This window comes from Monodelphis domestica, chromosome 6 (genome assembly GCF_027887165.1).
Source record: "Monodelphis domestica isolate mMonDom1 chromosome 6, mMonDom1.pri, whole genome shotgun sequence".
Taxonomy (NCBI): Eukaryota; Metazoa; Chordata; class Mammalia; order Didelphimorphia; family Didelphidae; genus Monodelphis; species Monodelphis domestica.
Window position 1 is genome coordinate 274,201,676 of NC_077232.1, and position 21,409 is coordinate 274,223,084.

Consider the following 21,409-nt stretch of genomic DNA (forward strand, 5'->3'; position numbering starts at 1 on the left):
AGTTTAGGGGAAAAAAGAAAGAAAGGGGGCAGCTAGGTTGCTCAGTGGATAGAGAGCCAGGCTTAGACCTAGGCAGTCCTATGTTCAAATCTGGCCTTAGGATACTCCTTGCTATGTGACCCTGGGCAGGTCACTTAATCTCCATTGCCTTGGAACCATTACACAGTATTAATTCTAAGAGAGAAGGTAAGGGCTTAAAAACAAAATGCAATTTCATTTTTAAAGAAAATATAGTTAATCTGACCTGTTCTTGATTAAGGCATGTTGGTTCTTTGTCATTATTCTGTCTTTATCTAGATATGAAATGATCCCTTTAATCATATATCTATGATTTGGGTCAAGAGTTGAAACTAAATTAATGATTTATTTTCAGACTGCAATTATTTTTATTTCTTGGAAACTGGGACATTACTCAACCTTGTGATATCTTTCCTTTTTTCCATACTCTTTCTAAAATCACTCACCAGAGCTCACAGTTGGCCAGTTCCCTCAAAATCCTAAGATGTAGTTCATTTGGGCTGAGTAACCTGAACTCATTCTGGTCAGTCTGGTGTTTTCCTACTATCTCCCTAATTATCTTAGGCACTAATAGGCCATTTTGTTCTATCTTTTGCAGTCCAAAGATCACTCCTTTTTTTTTTTTAAAGAAAAACAAAATAAGATTTGGGCAAAGAGATGATTGAGATTTGCCCAAAAGACCTCAACCTGGGGGGCAGCTGGGTGGTTCAGTGGTTTGAGAGCCAGGTCTAGAGATGCTTCCATCTGTGTCCAAATCTGGCCTCAGACACTTCCTAGCTGTGTGACTCTGAGCAAGTCACTCAACCCCAATTGCCTGGCCCATTCTCCTCTTCTGCCTTAAAACCAATATACAATGTTGATTCTAAGAGAGAAGGTAAAGGTTTTTTAAAAATATATATCTTAATCTGGGATTTGAGGTCCTCCAACAACTTGAGTCTAACCTATCTTTCTAATTCTGTCTCATACCACTACTCTTCTTTACATATTCTACATTCTAGAAAAAATGGATCAATCACTACCTCCCAAATACTTCTTACGATTACAAATTACCTTACAAATCTGGCCTCAGACACTTCCTAGTTGTGTGACCCTGGGCAAGTAACTTGATCCCTACTGCCTCACCTTTACTGCTTTTCTGCTTTAGAACTAATACATAGAATTGATTCTAAGATGAAAGGTAAGGGTTAATTTTTTTTCCACCTCAAAAACTCTGTTCATGCTATTCCTTACTCTTAGAATGCCACCCCTCTGTCTCTATCTCAGCCCATTGTTAGCTACCAATACTTCAAGGCCCTTTCAGATGTGGCCCTATTTCTTTAAAAACTTTTGATAATTGTATTTAAATATAATTGGTTTCCCATGTATTTTTTATATTTAAAATAATATTCTGAGAAGGGGTCCCTAGGCATGCTACCACATGGGTTTTTGACATAAAACAAAAGATTAAGAATCCTTCCCATAGGTGGAAAGTTAATTCTCTCTCATTTTATCTCACAGAACTTTATGGCTCCTTATCCACTTATTTATTTTGCTCTGAATGTGTGTCTATGTCTTAGCAGCTTATAAGCTTTTTGATAACTGGGATCATGTTGGACTGTATCTTTGTATCTGCCCCTAGCCCTCACAAAGTGCACAGCATACAGGAAGCACTTAATGTTTGTTGAATGAATGAATAAAACTAAAGATTAGTTATGCTTAAAATTATGTAGGACCATGGGTGAAATAAAAACCTCTCTTTATTACCACTGGCTGGATCTTATGGCTCGAGTATGAAAGAATGCCATCAGAGAACTATGAGGGAGGAGTGAAAGAAGTCAGTTAACCCCCATTGCCTAGCTACTTCCACTTTTTCTGTCTTGGAACAGTATACAGTATGCATTTCTAAGACTGAAGGGAAGAATTTAAGAAAAATAAATAAATCATTTTTTTAACCCTTCCCTTCTTGTCTTAGAATTAGTACCAAGTATTGTTTCCAAGGCAGAATAGTGGAAGGGCCTAGGCATTTGGGGTTAAGTGACTTGCCCGGAGTCATCCAGATCAGGAAGTATCTGAGGCTAGATTTGAACTCAGGACCTCTTGTCTCCAGGTCTGACTCTTTTTATCCTTCTCCCTTAAATTCTAACATTATCTTGCCTTTAGGAAGGGAAAGGGTTAGGATGAGGATTAAAACATGGATCTCCCCTACTAGATATAAGCCCTTTGAAAGGCATCCATTCATCACTGTATCTTTCTCAGTGTTTAGCTTAGTGCCTTTCCCACAGTAATCATTTAATAAATATTTGTTCATGCTTAAACTGCCCTTTGAACCCCCAAAACTATTTTTTCCTCATTCACTCCTAAATCTAAATCTTTCCTCATCATTTATGAGTGCCTATTCACTCACTGTTCCCTCCCCCCAGTACTAAAGGTATCAAATGGTATTAATGCCCCAAACAAGCCTCCCTGAGTCATTGCAGTAATAGCTTTCTTAAGCATTTTATTTTTAGGTCATCAGATGAACCAATTTGAGAGAGGAAAGCTGATAAATTTCCAAAGACCTTTTCTAGGAAAGTGGTACAGTATTTTTTATTTTTGTTTAAACCCTTCCCTTCCATCTTAGAATCAAAATTAAGTTTTCAGTTCCAAGGCAGAAGAATGGTAAGGGCAAGGCAATGGGGGTTAAGTGACTTGCCCAGAGTTCCCAAGCTAGGAAGTATCTGAGGTCACATTTGAACCCAGGACTTCCTGTCTCCAGGCCATGTTTTTTTCTTTTTTCTACTGAGCCACCTAGCTGTCCCTGGTATAGTCTTTTGAAGCAAAGGGAACTCATCCTGGTTAGATGAGTTCTATTTTCAGCAAAATGACTGAATTTCTATGTGACTGGAATATGTCCATCTTACTCTCTGTGGTCTAGCTTTTCAGGGCTTAAATATGCTATAATGGCACTCAGTGGTTGTCAGGAACATAGTAAAGACTAACTGGGCAATAACTACAAAGTTCTTAGAGTTCTTTGTAGTAACCTAGAACAAGCTTCAAGAAAGTTATATAAATGTATTGTTATTATGTATTTTTAAAAGCACCTTCTGATTCCAAAATACTTATAATTCTTAATTATATAAAATTATGTGTATGTAAATTATATAAAGCATTATATTTTTGCACAATGTAGCAATTACTAAAACATCTTTTCATCTTACCATCTTCATCATTGGATATGGTGATGGTGGCCATGTTGCTCTTCCCAATTCTTGCTCCACTCCAGTGGTTTCCAAGAGGATTGGCAAGGTAGACCCAGAACTGTTCCTCTGGTTCGAAAATGGAGTCATCATTGATATAGATGGTGCAGTTCTTCACCTACATTAATCACATGGATTCAGATATGAAAAGAGAGCCAATGACCACCTGGTGGCCTTTTGAAGGTCATTCTATTATGTAGATACCTGAAATGCATCAATGAGAGTAAACTGTATCCAGTTATAGAAGAAAATATATGAATATTCATTGGAATATTTATTATTCACAAATTCAATGCTGGGATCTTTCCTGTTCAAATTCCGAGAGGTATTAGAGTAGGAAGGGGCCAGAGGGCCTTCTCATTCCAGCTCCTCATTTTCTTTTCTTTTTTAAAAAAATAATCTTTTCTTATTACATATATTATTTTTTAATGTTCATTTTTTAAAATATTGAGTTCCAAATTCTCTCCCTTCTCCTGACCCATCTCCTCACCTTCCCTGCCCCAAGAAATAGGGAATCTAATATAGATTTCACATGCACAATCATGTAAATTTGATTTCTAATCAAATGAGAAGAGGAGAAAGAAGGAGTAGAAGAAAGAAATGAAATGAAACATAGTACGTTTCAGTCTGCATTCAGATTCCATTAGTTCTTTTTCAGAGGGAAGATGACATTTTTCATCTTAAGTCTCTGGCACTGTCTTGGATCACTGCATTGCTGAGAACGGGCCCTGCTGTCATTGTGTACAATCTTCTTCTGGTTCAGCTACTTTTACTTTGCATCAGTTCATGTAAGTGTTTCTAGAGTTTTCTGAAATCATCCTGCTTAGCAAAATATTATATCACTATCATAAACCATAACTTGTTCATCCATTCCCTAATTGATGGACACTTTCTCAATTTCCAAATTCTTTGTTAACACAAAAAGGGTTGCAATAAATATTTTGCACAAATAAATCCTCTCCCCAATTTTTTTTTTATCTCTTTGGGATATAGTCCTAGTACTGGTATTGATAGATCAAATGTTATGCACAGTTTTAGAGTCCTTTGATCATAATTCCAAATTGCTCTCCATAATCCAACTCCTTTTCTACATGAGAAACTAAGGGTCATAGAGGTTGAGTGAACTGCCACAAAATCATGCAGGTAGAAAGCATCTGATCCTGACTAGAAGAGTGGACAGAGTGCCAGGCCTGGAGTCAGGAAGATTTGGAAATCTTATCTGGCCTTAGACACTTAATAACTGTGTGACCCTGAACAAATTATTTCATGGTTTTCTGCCTCAGTTTCCTCATCTATAAAATAGGTAATAATACCTAATTCTTAGGGTTGCTGTGAGGTTAAGTAAGAATTGTAAAGTATTTAGAACAGTGCCTGGCACACACATTAAGCATATATATATATATATATATATATATATATATATATATATAAAAAATGTGAAGATTATTTTTTTTCATTTTTAGCTCTAATTTATAAAGAACAAAGAAGGAAAGAAGGAAACACATATTAAGCACCTACTGAGAGATAGGTACTATTATTAAATCCATTCTATAGTTGAGTTAGCAAATAAGTATCTAAGATTGGATTTGAACTCAGGACTTCCTGACTCCAGGCCCAACACTCAAGCTGCCTCAAGGTGCTTTTTAGAAGATAGGTGGTTATGAAACATTTAATCCTGAAGACTTTAACAGGTAAAATGAATGAGTCTTTAAGTACTTAATACCTATTTGTAAAGCACTGTGCTAAGCACTTGGTATACTAACAGAAAAGTAAAATAGTCCCTGCTATGTGGAAACTCTTATTCAAATGAGGGAGGCAATACCAAAGAAAGAGTACCCATAAATCCCAATCAACAGTTCTCAGTGGTTCGGAATGGTCCAAAATGGCTCCTCTACCTTTGGCCTGGGTTGACTTGGACAATGGTGGAGGCATGTAGATGGGTAGTTTTGATGCTACTTCATATATCCTCACTCCCCAGGCCCTTGTCTAATCTATCCACCACATCTTAGCTCCACAGAGGGAAGGTCATATTTTCAATCTTGTCATTCCTCTCAAGTATTTCTCTTTTATGTTCATAAACTCTGAAATTCTTTTCTCTGATGATAATCTCTTATTTTTCCATCTCTCTCTTTTTCTTATTAGTTTTAAACTTGTTCTTCCTTCACTGCCATCTTCAGCTCTCAGTATTCTTAAAGGCCATTATCTCTTTTCTTCTTAATTTTGACCACTTTAATTCTATATTCTCCTCTGTGCTCAAATTCCTTGTTCTCCTATTCTTTCATCAATCACACCTTTCCAAACTTCAGCCCTGGAATACTCTGTTTCCATTGTTCCTACTCATTACACTCCTGAATGAAGCTGGAGAAACTCATAAAGCATCCACTACAAATTATGCTACTTAATATCAACTGAGTGCCACTATAGGAAGACAATCCTCTGATATCCCCCTAATTATTTCTCACTCATCATATTTACAAAACAGATTCTTTTCTCTTTTTTTGTGCCTCCAATGGTACCTTCACTTCCCCTTTCTCAGTGGAGGGCCTTGCCTTAGACAAGGCAAAATATTGAGGCCATTTTTCTCTGAAAGCACCTCTTATCTCATCCTTCATATTAATCTTTGAAGAAGGCCAAAGCCTCAACAATCCCTTGATCCCATCCCTTTCCATCTTCTTTCAGAAGATTTCCTCAACTATCATTCCTACTACCCAAAACATCTTATCTATTGGATAAAAAGGCATCTTTTCTGCTTGGTACAAACAAGTCTAAGTCATTCCTATCTTTAAAAACTCTCAGTAGATTTTGCCATCCCCATACAGCTATTATCCCACATCCCTAGTCAGTTAAACTTGAAAAAGCTGGCTACAATCAGAGACTTTCCTCTCACATTTTTCTAAATCCTCTGCAATCTGGTTTACGACCTCATCACTCAACTGAAACTGCTTCTCCAAAGTTACCAATGGCCTCTTAATTGCCAGATATCAGAATGAATTTTTCTCAAGCTTCAATCTTGTTCCTTTTTAAAACTCTTATCTTCCATCTTAGAATCAATACTATATATTGGTTCCAAGGCAGAAGAGTTAAGAGCTAGGCAATGGGGGTTAAGTGATTTGCCCAGAAGTCTCATTCTTCTTGACTTGTCTACAGCACTGTTGATATTCTGGATTTGAACTGTGGTCTCCTGAACTCAAATTCCAGTGCTCTATCCACAGTGACAATCATTTGCCTTACATTATGAGTATTAACAATAAGTTCCTGAAATGTTGAGAATTTGCCAAAGTTCGCAGATTTTTCCAAAGCTGAAAGGAGTTGTACCTCATGTGCTTTCTGTAGTTCACTCACCTTCTCCCCCTTTAGAAAGGTGATACGTGAATCATCGGAATTCCTTCTCTCCTCAAAGTCCTCCATGACTTGGGCTGTCTGGCTTTGGCTATAGCACCTCACTGAGGACTCATAGCTCAGGTCCCCACTTCGAATGATGGGAATGTGTAGGATGCCATCTTTTTCCTTCACAAGGTACAAATCCTTCGCAAACTGCATGCTGGGCACTGGAAGGATGGAAGGAAGAACAACATCCTCATTAGCATCCCAGGAGTTTCTCTGTGGCCACAGTACCAAGCTATAGAACCATTGAATGAAGAAAGAACTCATCAGTTGCACAGTGGGACAGCAGCAATGAAAACCTGCAGAAGCAATATGGGACACAGCACAGCTGGCCCTCAAGGCACAGTTTCTGTTCTTAAAATGAAGAGCATCTTACTCTGGAATAAAATGAGCCAAGAAGTGCATGTAGTTCCTTAAGAATATGGGACTTTTAGGGGAAATGAGCTATTGTCACTGGATGGCTTGGATTCTAGCATACATTTTAAGGAAAAATGATGTATATCTCTTATCAATACTAACAGTTCATATTAATTTGCAAAGTGCTTTACAAACATGATCTCAATTTATCCTCAAAAATTATGGGAGGTGACTATTGTAATTTTACAGATAAAGAAACTGAGGCTGACAAAAGGTTAAATGATATTGAAGATCATAGCAGGCAAATACCCAGAGCAAAATTTGACCTCAATTCTTCCTGACTAGATGAAGTGTTCTAACCACCCTGCTGCCTAGTTGCCTACAAAAACCTTTGTCCATATGTTTTCAGTATTTCCATGACCATATTCTCATATCTGTTCCTTGACATCTGGAACTGTATCTTTTTTTTTCTTTTCTCCCTAATAATCCCTAATACAAAGTTCTATGGATTCCAAGATCATAGATTTGGAGCTGACAAGGCTTAAGATGGCATCAAATAGAAGATTTTGATTTTAAGAATTGAGCAAATTGGGGCCTGGAGAATGGACGTTACTTACCTAAGGTTAGGAGGAGAACCAGAGCTGGGATTTGAACCAAGATTCTGACTCCATTGCCATTTCCCCATGGACTACACATCATATATAACCAACCATCAGTATTGATGACAATTGACATGCTGTTGACTACTGGCTAATCTCTAAGTTAGAGAGCACTTTGATGGATCAGCACAATGAAGGGACTGGGTAGACACTATAGGGATTGCCATGCCAAACATTAACATGCTCTTTCAACAAATAGAGTCTGCAAATCTAGAAATGTGGGGTGACAAGAAACTTCCAAGCACCATCTAGTCTTGTGGTACTTATAAGCATTGGGAACACTTTTATTGACTCAAAATATGTCTGGTACCCATGACTTTTGACATTAGTAAAAAGTATGTATTCAGTATCAGAGTTAAAGCTAACAGATAAAATTTACTCTTAAAAAATTCAAGAAGACTCTTCTTTAAAGAATACTGTGACCTAAAAAAAAGTTTGATTATTATTGTTAGTACCCAAAGGTCAACAAATTAAGGTTATGATATATACAGAAATAGTACAGAATATGAAAGGTTTGTGGTAATGACACTCACCTCTAACTTGAAAGAAATGAAAAAAAAATGGCAACAGTACCTGGGGGCAATTACCCAAGCTCTCATAGAGAGAGGCTTGTTCACAACAATTTACCTAGGATCTTGGTTGTGGTGGGGCTATGCTGGCTAGTATTAAGTCAGAGACAAGGGCAAAGGAAAGGAATAATGTTGATTCCGTTTAATCAATGAACCAAACAGATGGCAGGACTTGTCCTTAAGTTTCCTGCTATCCACTAAAGAACTGAGACAGTGTCTTGTACATAGTAGGGGCTCATTCAATCAATGATTTATTGATCTTCTTAATAACATTCTAAGTCAACATCAATTCAAATGCTCAAGGTAATACTGATATATGCAAGATTTTGTTAGGTGAGATTTGAAGAGAGATTTGAAAGGACACTTCCAAAATTCCTTCAGGCTTTGGGAAAAAGTAGTGGGCAGACCATATGGTTGCATAAATAGGAATATGATGATATGTCTGAATGATGAGATTATTATATCACTAAATATCAGTCATATCAAAACTAGGGTACTATAGGCAACTAGATGCCATAGTGGATAGAGTCCTGGACTTAAAGTCCAGGGAACATGAGGTCAAATCCTGCCTTAGACACTTACTAGTTGTGTGACCCTGGACAAGTCATTTCAATCTCAGCCTCAGTTTTCGCACCTGTAAAATAAAATCAATAATAGTATCTCCCTTCCAGGGTCATTGAAAGACCAGATGAGATATTTGAAAAGGGTTTTGTGAACTTTCAAATGCTATATAAATGTTAGCTGTCATTATCACTATCATTATGGTGTAGTTCTTTCCAGTTCTGGCCTCTAAAGCTAAAGAGAGTTGGAGAAAGTCCAAGGAGAGCCATGAATATGATTAAATGTTTGAAATAAGATCTTTGGGTGAAGATGGAAAGGAAATAAGGTTATTTCATATGGAGATGACTCTAGTGATCTTTTACGTATATTAAAACTCATATTCAGGAAGAAGGGGGCCGTATGGTAGAGCAGCTAATGAGTCATACTTGGAGTGAAAAGGACTCTGGTTCTAGAAAAGGTTCAAGTCCTATCTCTAGCATATACTGGCTGTGTGAGTCCGGCTAAGTCACTTAGGCTTCAATGCTCTGGCAATTCTCTAAGATTATGGTTTGCAGAAGAGGTGCCAAAGTGGGCATTGGTAAAGGGAATGTCCTCACTAAGACTATAATGCCAGTGAAATCATGGGTCTAGACTTAAATATATATACATAAAAAATAGACATGCAAACACACACACATATACAAGAGTATGTCTGTATACATTACTAGATATGCATAGACAAGTTTTCATGCTTGTAAATATTACCTGCGGTGTATGTGTTATATATGTACTAATGTGTTTGTGTCTATATGTGCATATACATAGTACACATGGGTATGTGGTGTGTGCTTGAACATGTGTATTTTATGCTTATATGTGTGCATATGTAAGAAAGATGATGATGACAATAACATTCATGATGACGATGAAAGGATATCTACCTCTAGTAAGAGTTGGATAGAAAATGGGGCATAAGGGACCGTTTTTGATTGCGATTTTAGATTTAGATTTAAAATTTAGATTTCGGTTAGCTAAAAGAGCAGCAATTATTATCATAGAATACAAGGATCCATTGAAAGAAGCTGTAGAATATCTTTCTCTGAAGGCCTCTAAAAACTTATAAATTCATTTTTGTTGAGAAGTTGGTACCATTTTTCCTGAAGCTTGGGACACAAACCAAATTCAGTTCAGTACCTCAATAAAAACATGCAGCATGTACCATGCACAAAGTACCATGTATACTAGGTGCCGAGGATGAATCCCAGGATAAATCAAGATATGGCTTCTAACTTTGAGTGGTTTAAAATTTGGGTCTTCCAAAACTATGATTCCCTGAAATGCCAATATCAATACACAATGGAATAGCAATAAACAATAAGACCATTTCCCATATATTAAACACCAGGAGAATACATATGTGTGTGTGTGTGTGTGTGTGTGTGTGTGTGTGTGTGTGTGTGTGTGTGTGTGTGATCACCATAATGAGGTCAATGACTATTTTTATTGTTGTTCAGTCATTTCAGTCAAGTCCAAGTCTTCATGACTCCATTTGAGGTTTTCTTGGCAAAGATACTGGATATTCTTCTCTAGCTTATTTGACAGATGAGGAAACTAAACCAAATGGGATTAAGTGATTTGACTATGGTCACACAGCTATTTTCTGAGGCTGGCTTTGAATTTAGAACTTCCCAATTCCAAGCCCAAGGCTTGTGGTAGGTACATGCTACATGTTTTTATTGAGGTACTGAACTGAATTTGGTTTGTGTCCCAAGCTTCAGGAAAAATGGAACCAACTTCACAACAAAAATGAATTGATAAGTTTTTAGAGGCCTTCAGAGAAAGATATTCTACAGCTTCTTTCAATGGATCCTTCTATTCTATGTATATAATAATTGCTGCTCAATTCTTTATAAATATAAACATAAACAGGTATAACAGGAACTAGATAAACTACTAATATGCTAAGTAATGAAAACCAAAGGAAAGAAAGAAGATAAAAAAGAGAGGAAGATGAATCTTCCCTTAATGCAAAAGGACAAACATGTAATTCCTCTGTGAAATGAAAAGAACAATACAGTTTTCATCTCCCTCCACTTCTAATCTTCAGTCCTAGGAAAGCAAGACCTTTTGCCACAGCTGTAACTCCACAAAAATATTGTGGTCATGGATTTTTTTTTAAACCCTTACCTTCCATCTTGGAATCAATTCTGTGTATTGGTTCCAAGGCAGAAGAGTGGTAAGGACTAGGTAACTGAGGTTCAGTGACTTGTCCAGGGTCACACAGCTAGGAAGTGTCTGAGGCCAGATTTGGACCCATCTCTAGGCCTGGCTCTCAATCCACTGAGCCACACCATTGCCTCCATGGTCATGGATTTTTAAACACAATTACAAAGGGTTTTTAAAAGGGTTTTTGAAGTCAAACTTTTTCCATCTTATTCATTCTCTTGGAAGGAAGTATGGACATACTGTCAGATTCAGCCTTTTTATCTTACCATCCTGAAATGTGTCATTGATGGCAATGATGGCTTGGAAAGGTTTAGTCATCTCTGCCCCTTGTGCTGAGCTCAAGAAAACCACAAATGTTTCCAATCCCTCTATTGCAGGATACTGAGTATCGTCCAAGATGACCAATGTGCAGTGCTAGAAGGAAATAAAAACAAGGGTTACCAAAGACCTGGAATGCACTTGTGTTGGGTAGACCAAAGTCTAGGTGATAAGAGTTGATCTGTAGGTGCTCTTTGTCTTCAACTCTGAAAAGGCACTTTTCTTTAATATGCTTTTCTGTTTTCAAGACACCATAGATAGACCAGGGGCTATCCCTAAAAGGGGAGTACTGCCTCTGAGACACAAACATATTACAGGACTGCTGTGGAGTCTCCCTCTTTGAAGCTTTTGTTTCTGAAAAAAGAATGGACTGCAAGGACTGCAGAATATCATTATGGCCAAATGAGAGGGCAAAGATTAACCAATCCATTAACAAATTTATATTATTTCAAGTGTCTACTTTATTGGGTTTTCCCCAATCATCTGGCCTGATTTTCATGGTCCTCACCTGTTCAGTGTCCCCAGGCCGAAATTCCACCTTTTTAGAACTAGGGATATAGTCCACTCCTGGAGTAGCAGAGGGTGGGTCAGAAGGACGAGTTGCACACCACACTGATGTAAAAGTAGAAAGATCTGTACCATGCCGGATGACAGGGATCTCCACTGTGCCTATGATGAAAGCAGCAGAGATTTTTGGAATGGACATTGCATTATGAAATAGCCTTCTTTATAATGAAGGTGACCAGAAACGTGTTCCCATGTGGTATAGGGAGGTAACCAGGGTTGTGTTGGAGCCAGTTCAAACTGGTTGTTCAGGACCTATTGTTAAATTTTTCATAAACAAGGGACAGCTAGGTAGCTCAGTGGATAGAGAGCCAAACCTAGAGATGGGAAGTCCTGGGTTCAAATATGACCTCAGACAAGGAAGTATCTGACCGTGGACAAGTCACTTGACTCCCATTGCTTAGCCCTTATCACTCTTCTGTCTCAGAACCAATATATAGTATTGATTCCAAGGTGGTAAGTATGGGTTTTAAAAAAGAGAACAACTATAGAACATCAGCAGAAGAAGAATATGAAATATTGAGTTCAACTGTGACATATTTTCAAGTCTGGGGCTTGGGGACTATATGAATCAAAGACATTACTGTCTTTGTATTTGTATTGATTCTAAAATGGAAGGTAAGAGATTAAAATTTTTTTACAATAAACAATAAAAAAATTCCCTACACAATATGCATTTGCCTCAATTCTGAGATGTAAATAAGGCAAATGATACAAATCAGGGGTTTTACTGCCTAGATTCAGGAAAGTGATGGAGAAAATGTTAATAATACTAATAATGAGTATTAAACTCTTTCCTGGAGAGGCAGTTGTTAAATATTTACCAACACAGTCCTGGAAGTATCCCTCCTTTTAAAGAAAGGAGTACCAAAAAACTCACACCCAAGAATAGCCACATGGAACTGGAGTTGAGAAGATCTCAAAGCTAGGGCAAGGCCCATGAAGAAAAGAAATTGAATTTCAAGATGAAGCTGGTGTCATGAGAGGATTTCACAGGGAAAGAATAAAAGCTCAGTATTCAGCTCAGTCCCACTGCATTGGAAACTCATTTATTGATAAGGAAGTGGGGAGAAAGAATTAGAGGGGGAAGGAACTTAGACAGAAAGAACTTAGGCCTATGGGATGAACAAGAAAAAGTCAATTCCTGGGAATGCAGCCAGGGCACTCTGCATGAGGTTTAAGGCTGAATGCACATATGTAAATGTCCCTAAAAGGTTATTCTGATTCTCCCATGTTATCTAAATGGCTCCTTCCAAATTCTCTCAGCCCTGAGAAGTAGGGTAGTAAGCTGAATGAAAGCAGATGTTAAATTTATAAGAAGTGCTACCAAAAAGGACTTCAGAAGATCCAATTCCTTTATTTCATAGTCTTGTGTAATGGAGAGAGCAATAATCTTGGTGTCAGGAAGACCTAGGTTTGAATTCTTCATACTCAGATCCATACTAGCTGTATGGAACTGTACTTAATCTCTCTCAGCCTCAATTTTTCATCTGTCAAATGGGGATAGCAAGAATACCTCCCTTTGGGGTTATGAGGATAAATTGAGATAATATATGTAAATCACTTTGCAAACCAAAAAACACTAGATATATGTTAGCCTGTTTTGTAATAGATAAGGAAAATGAGTTGACAAAAGTCCAAATTCCATCACAAGGTCACAGAAGCAGTAGGTGGAAGACATGGAATAAGGAACCAGTTCTTCAGACACCAAATCCTCAGTTTTGACAAAGGAGAAGTGAACTACTAGAAGGAACCTAAAAATCCTACCAGGAATGTTGTTGTAAAATATTGTCCTATAAAGCCTCAATAGAGTTGGCTGGTTGGGGCCCATCATTTCAAAGTCCCTTCTTCACTAGAGTTTTTCCAATTCAGTACATCGGTGCTTATTTCCTTGAAATGGACCTCCAGTTTTGAAATGAAATTTTAGGGGAAAATTAGGATCTTCTTTACCAAAATTAGCTACCATAAAATGAATGACTGACTTGATTCTAAAACTATACATACTAGGGCAGGTAATATTATTGACAGAAATCAAAATCAGAAACCACATATCTAATGCTACTTATCTGTGATTAGAACAAGTTTTCTACTGCCTCTGGATATCTCAATAAATGTACATTTTTACCAAGACCTCTCTCTTATACCAGAGAAGGAGTAGCTAAAAAAGGCCATCTGCTCTAATGACTACTTTTAACTGTCTAGAAAAGGGGGCAAAAAGGGATGGGAGGAGGTAGCATTATTTACCTGCATCTTCACTGACAGTATATGTGGTGCTGCCCAGGGACACTGTGGAGGCATCATTGGGGCCACTAATGAGCACCTTGGCTGAAGCCACACTCCCAACGCGAGCATTGTCAGAAGCCCCTGCCAGGGCGATCTCAAACTCCTCTTCTTCCTCATATTCACTGTCATCAATCAGCATGACATCACAGGTGGACATGGTGACGCCAGGTCCAAATATCACACGATTTTCAGGTGACATTCCCCTTGACTTAAAATCGGATCCTGATTCTAGAGCATAGAGACTGCTTCCCCTAGCTGATTTAGGTATGGTGTAGCAAATGGCAGATATCATACTGCTGGAATCTCCTGAAATGGAAAGGATGGGGCAACCAAAATGTGAGGATGACCATTTCTTAAATTTTTATGTCTTTGATAATAAGTCTACAACTCTCCTTAAGTCTTTCTCCCTTAGCTAATTCTACTAAAGGTCTACTAGGAAATTTCCTGAACTAGAACTCCTTTTTTATTTTTTTAAACCCTTACCTTCCATCCTAGAATCAATACTGTGCATTGGTTCTAAGGCAGAAGAGTGGTAAGGGCTAGGCAAAGGGGGTTAAGTGACTTGCCCAGGGTCACACAGCTGGGAAGTGTCTGAGGCCAGATTTAATTTCAGGTCTCCTGTCGCTAGGTCTGGCTCTCAATCCCCTAAACCACCTAGCTACCCCAATATAAGTGCCAACTACTTTGATTTTTTTTTTAAACCCTTGCCTTCTGTCTTAGAATAGACATGAAGTATCAGATCCAAGGCTGAATGGAAAGGGCTAGGCAATGGGTGTTAAGTGACTTGCTCAGGGTCACACAGTTAGGAAATGTCCGAGACCAGATTTAAACCCAGGGCCTCCTGTCTCTAGGTTTGGCATTCTATCCACTGAGCTACCTAGCTGCCCCATCTATAGATACTTTTAAGTCAAATAACTGGACCATAAACCACTTTAGTATATCCTAACCATTTTGCCTAACTGCCAAAGATGGATTTCCTATTAAGTGCTCTGTTAATTCACAAATCCCTCCCCACTTTCCATCTAAAAGCACCGTGCTTATAGAGATAAGGGACAAATTCACTGCTTAAAAAAGAGGCAAAGTACTTGTCTCTTGGAGAAAGTAATCAGTTCAGAGGTTTTATGAATCTGCTGCTGCAGTTAAACTCCCATAAAGGAAAGAGCTTGCAAAAAAAAAATGCAGGTTTGTAGAAACAACTTTACTTATTTTCTCCATTCTTTCTCCTTTATCAGTCTATGATGCAGCCTGGGGTTATCACCCAAAGAATCAATGAACCTGCCTTGTTTATGAAATGGCAACACTAGGGCTCTATGGAGCATATAATATCTGCTACATTAATTTCTAGTCATCAGATTCAATAATGAATCTAACAACCATCTAAAGAAAAATACTTGGTATCCCTGTGGTGATTTAATTCCCAAGAGTTTTTATTTTATAACATCATAAAATCATAAAGCCCCATAATTTTTGTTTTCATTTCCACCATGAATGGTTCATTCAAGAAAGGTAGTATGATGCTGTGGATATATGGCTGAACCTTAAGGCAGAGTGACCCAAGTTCAAAGCCCGCCTTTAACATTTATTGGCTCTGTGACTTTGGGTAAATCACTATATCCTCTGAACCCCCAACCAACAGCCAGCAAACTTTGGGCCCAAGACCAAATTTGTCTTTAGTTTGTTTTTGTAAGCCCCAGCAAATAATAGTTTAAAAACCCCCTATTTTTAAATACAATAAAACTTTATTAAAAAATGTAAAAACCACTCTTAGCTTGAGGATCCTACAAAAGTAGGCAGTGACAAGCCACAGGACCATAAGTTTTCTGGATCTTGCCCTTGGACAACATTTTAAGACATCCACTAAATTATAGAGGGATTGTAATCTGTGCTGAGGGAGGGTCTTTCCATATTGATGAAATTACATTCTTGGGCTCAAAGTTTAACCTATTGTGTAAATTTAATATAAGCTAGAGAAGTTTAATCTTAATTATCCTCTCTTCTTATTTTCTCTTGACTGAGCTTTAGATCACAGGATATTGGAATATTATTCTTTTACCTCTAAGTACTGGAGGTTCAGGTAAGGATCATAAAAGGATACTTCCTTTCTCAGAACAAGTCAAAAACTATCTATGGGGAGGAGTCTGACTGCTTATAGAGTATAGACTATGGATTATTCTATTTGCCTTTTGTGGTGCTGGAAAGTTTGGACATATTTGTGGTAGGCACTCATTCAGGATAGCTTTTCTGCAAGAATGAACAGATGAGCTATTAGAACACACACACACACTCTAAGAATAGAAGCCTTATGCATACATTTTACTATATTGAGAGGGAATACCCGAGAAAAGAATGGCATTTTTTGGTGTCCAATTCTATTATTTTCTACTATGTATTATCTAGGCACAACTAGATTATGTAGTGGAGTCAAGAAGAAGACTCATTTTCCTGAGTTCACATATGATCTCAGATATTTATTAGCTGTGAGACTCTAGGCAAATCATTTAAACCTATTTACCTCAGTTTCCTCATTTGTAAAATGATCTGAAAAAGAAAAAAAGCAAACCAATCCAGTACCTTTGCCAAGAAAATCCCAAATGGAGTTACAAAGAGGCAGACATAGCTGAAATGACTGAACAACAACAAATGATCCAAGTCCTTTTATTTAAGACTCTGAAAAGCCTAAAATAAAACATCATTATGCTGCTGGGACAGGCAAGTGATAAATATTTTCTGAGCTATTTTAAAGACTAAGAAAGTGGGTCACTGAAAGCTCTGCTCTTCTCTATCCTGACATCACTACTCATTATTAGACACTGAGGGAGGCAACACTGACTCACTCATCCTGGAGATTTTGAGTCCTCTTTGAGTCCACTAAGAGACCATCCTGGGAATAGCTAGACTAAAGTGAATATGCCTTGTTGAAAGCTGGATTAATTTCCCAGAAAGACCTTTAGCTTAGGAGAGAACCTGGCTTAATAAGATGAATTTGACTAGGGCCACACATAGCAACATTGCTAACGGATATGAGAACAAGCTTCTGTTACCCCAATCTAAAGCATTAAGCCTATAGTTCCCACATGAGCGCAAGACTGTTCTTGGACAGACCTTTTCTTTCGATGGGTGCAAACAGGAATCCAGCACTCTCATTGACACGGTAGATCTTCTTATCAAACTGCAATGTAGGTTCGTCCTCGGTGTCATTGATAATGACCTTGGCCTGGGTGAATTCTCCCAGCAAGGCATAAGCTGGCATGCTGAGCTCCACAGTAAAGCTTTCAATGTTCTCGAATATGTCATCATCATTAATGACAATGGTGCAGGATTTTGTATCTTCTCGTTCATCAAACTGGACCTGTCATTAGGAAAGTGACAATGGATCCATATGAGAATCCTGCAACAATTGCCATTAATAAGTATTCCCTGTTTCTTCCTCTTCTTTCATGGTATCTATTTACCTGTAAAGAGGCCTACTGGCTGAAAAAAACAACCAAATTAAACCTAGAAAGTGGGTTCTAGCTCAAGCTCTGACATCAACTTGCAAGCCATCTACAAATGAATTTCTATTTCCACACCTCAGTTCCTTCACCTGAAAAATGGTAGTTACTTTATAGGGACTTTCTAATCTTCATTGTGAAAAATATAAGGGGCAGTTAGATGACTTAGTGGATAGAGAGCCAGGCCTGGAGATGAAAAATCCTGAGTTCAAATCTAGCCCAAGAAAATTCTTAGCTGTGTGACCATGGGCAACCTACTTAACCCCCATTGCCTAGCTCTTACCACTCTTAAGAGTTAAAAGAGGGGGCAGCTAGGTAGATCAGTGGATTGAGATTCAGGCCCAGAGATGTGAGGTCCTGGGTTCAAATGTGGTCTCAGACAGTTCCTACCTGTATGACCCTGGGCAAGTCACTTGACCCCCATTGCCTAAGCCTTACCACTCTTCTGCCTTGGAACCAATACATAGTATTTATTCCAAGATGGAAGGTAAGGGTTTAAAAAAATAAGAAAATACATACTAATTTCTAAATCATGAAAAATATTAGGCAAGTTCTTCAAGATATTAAAAAAATAAGAAGCATTTCCCAGTCCTTATGAAAAATATGCAGTTAACTCTACCACTTTACTCTTTGTTGAATCATCCTGGAAATTTTTGTTTCTAGAAAGTTTCACTCTTACTCTGAAATAGCTAATGCTATTCATATGGGCACCAGATTAAAGGGCAGGTCTCGTTTTTTTTCTTTGCCAAGCCCAATATCAGACTGATTTAGCATTGGTATTTTAAAAAAAGAATAGACCACCAACTCACAGAAATGATTGTGAATAAGATGGCTTGAATCTTTAACTAATTTTCTCCTATGAGTCTAAAATAGCTACCACACAACTGGAACAAATTTGGGGAATTATTTTCTAACAGTGAACCTAATGGAGAAACTAATTATCATATAAAGTCAAAAAACTCCTATCATGAGTAATTACAGCTGAATCCACAGGCTAAAAGAGGGAGCAATTATCAACTGACCCAAGAGAATGCTAATCCATACAGTGGTCGCTCCCTCACCAGCATCTATGATTTTAGCAGGGATTCACAGAATGACATGTAATCCACGGGCTTATACCTGGGACCCACTCCTAAGGAATCAGCAAAGAAACTAACTGAGATTGTAGCTTTTGTAATGTCGCACACCACAACATAAATCAACAAAAGTAAATAGCATTTCTATATAGTGATGATAAAAACTAGGGATCCATAGAAGAGTAAGTCCTATTTAAAATATATGAAATTACTGGTAGTCAGTCAAAACACCCAAAGCATATGCAATTACTGTATAGGCACATTTACTAAAGGCTTTTTAAAGAAACGAAGAACTTAAAAATGTGGAGGAATATTTAGTGTTCATGGCCTGGCCACCCCAATATAATAAAAATGACAACACTACCAAAATTCGTCCATAGATTTAATGCCACAACAAACTACCAAAGCCAGACAAAAAAGCCCAACAAAACTCATTTGGAGGAACAAAGGATATTAGAAAATTATTAACACGGCAGGAGTGAGGTGAGAATAGAAATTTTAAGCCTCAAACTACACCATGAAGCTGTACATATCAAAATTACTAGCTATTGTCAAAAAAAAAAGAAAGAAAGATAGAAAAAAAAAGAAAAATAGGTCAGTGGAACAGACTAGACCAGGAAGAATCATAGATAGAAGTCAGTGACAATGTTTGATAAACGTGAAAGCATAAATTACCTAATGAAGGAACTCCCTATTTGACTAAAACTGTTGGGAAGACTGGAAAGGAATCTGGAAGAAATTAGGTTCAGACAAACATTTTATGCCATAGTCCTTAATAAATTCAAGATGAAGATCTAAATATTAAAGATAATACAATTTTAAAAATTAGAAGAGAAGCAAGTCATACACTATGGAAGGAGGTGAATAGTTAACCAAATTAGAACAAATAAAATCAATCCATTTATAGATTTTTTTTTTTACAATGTGGTTTATGTGGAAATATGCTTTGTATGACCTCACATGTATACTAAGTATCTTTGTCTTCTCAATGGACGAGGTGGCACAGGGAAGAGAGAATTTGAAACTAAAAATAATTAAAAAAATTTTTTTGGAAAAAGAATGCCCTTAGGATAAGAAGGAAAATGACCAATTTGGAAAAAAATCTTTGTATGAAATATTTTTATAAGGGTCTCATAGCCAAAATGTATAATCAACTAAAAGAAATATGAATCCAAAATCCAGTGAGGAAGTGCTCAAAGGAAAAGAATAAAGAGTTATCAAAGAAGAAAAGCAAATTATTAACAGAAATCTATTTCTCTTCCCCTCCTCTATGTATGCCATTGGGGGGAAAAAACCCCATAAATTCCTTGTAACAAACATGAATAGGCAAGCAAAATGAATCTCCTTATTGTACATGTTTAAAATATATATTCTTCATTCTGCATCTATATAAATCACCCCTCTGATTGGAGGTGGATAGTGCTGTCAAACTATTCATTTTTTTAATATTAATGTCATAGTGAATTTTTTTCTTGTTCTGTTCATTTCAGTCTGCCATCAGTTCATATGAACCTTTCCAAGTCTCTTTGAAATCATCTATTTCCTCATTTCTTATACCACATTACTGTAGCATAACATTTTATTAACTTATGTTAACATATGAACAAATATTCCATATCTCTAATAATAAGAGAAATGCAAAAATGAAAATAACCTTGAGGTTTGACATTTCACCTAGAAAACTAACAGAGATTGCAAAATTTAGGAATGGTCTTAGTCGGAGGAACTGTTGAGAGACAGACACACAAAAAAGACAATTTGTGGCACAATAGATAGAGTGCCAGGCCTGGAGTCAAAAAGGTAGCTTCCCGAGTTCAAATCTGGCTACACACACTAACTGTGTGACTCTGGACAAGTCACTTAACTGTTCTTGCCTCATCTGCCAAGTGAGCTGGAGAAGGAAATGGGAAGCCACTGCAGCATCTGTGCCAAGAAAACTGCAAACAAGGTCACAAAGAGTTATACATGACTAAACAATAACACAAAATCACACTAAAAGCATTGTTATTGGGAGTTCTGAATTGGTCTGGAAAGCAAATTTGAAATTATGGAAAGAAAATGATTTTCATAATGCTCATCCCTTTGTCCCAGAGATTCCAATGCTCAATATTGTAAAAAATGGAGACTTGAATCCAGGACTTCAATCCCCAGAAGTCCTTGCTCCACTTTCCCAGAATGCTTTGTAATCTCACTGAATTCTCACCTGGACAGAGAGCAAATTATGATATAAAGGGTCTCCGCTGGCAAACAGACGTGTCTCATGATGTGAGTGAAATTTGGATGGGCCTCATGGCCCACCTAGCACTTGCTTCTCTTGCTTGTATTTTCTTTAACCCTTGACCTTTAATAAACCTCTAAAAATAGCATACTCCTTGCAGAGAGAAACTAATTTCTACCTGCCTCAGTTCCCCCCAATTTTTAATCTTTACAGTATATACTTCCAGTAAGTCAATGATTTGGGCCTTTCAGCAGCAAAATATTTATAAGCAGCAGTTTTTGTGGTTGCAAAGAATTAGAACCAAAAGAGATATTCAAGAATTGGAGAAATAGCTAAACATACTACTGTGCTGTAAGAAATAATGAATATGTTGACTAGAGAAGTATGGGAAGACTTGTATGAAATGATGTCAAGTGAAGTAAGCAGAAGGCAAGAAAACAATAAAACCAGTGATGACAGCAATGGAAATGGAAAGAGAAAGAACAGTACAT

General features: G+C 37.5%; 1 protein-coding gene across 4 annotated transcripts in view; it reads right to left on the reverse strand.

The window, feature by feature from the left end:
- Positions 1 to 21,409, reverse strand: part of FRAS1 (Fraser extracellular matrix complex subunit 1) — a 637,413-nt gene that overhangs the window by 62,615 nt on the left and 553,389 nt on the right. For all 4 annotated transcript variants that reach the window (XM_056803248.1, XM_016423079.2, XM_007495970.3 and 1 more), the window contains 6 exons: positions 17,236 to 17,482; positions 14,095 to 14,439; positions 11,795 to 11,955; positions 11,235 to 11,382; positions 6,576 to 6,781; positions 3,195 to 3,351 (listed from right to left, as the gene is read on the reverse strand). In XM_056803248.1, coding sequence (XP_056659226.1) covers positions 3,195 to 3,351; positions 6,576 to 6,781; positions 11,235 to 11,382; positions 11,795 to 11,955; positions 14,095 to 14,439; positions 17,236 to 17,482 — 1,264 coding nt within the window. The remainder of the gene's footprint in view (positions 1 to 3,194; positions 3,352 to 6,575; positions 6,782 to 11,234; positions 11,383 to 11,794; positions 11,956 to 14,094; positions 14,440 to 17,235; positions 17,483 to 21,409) is intronic.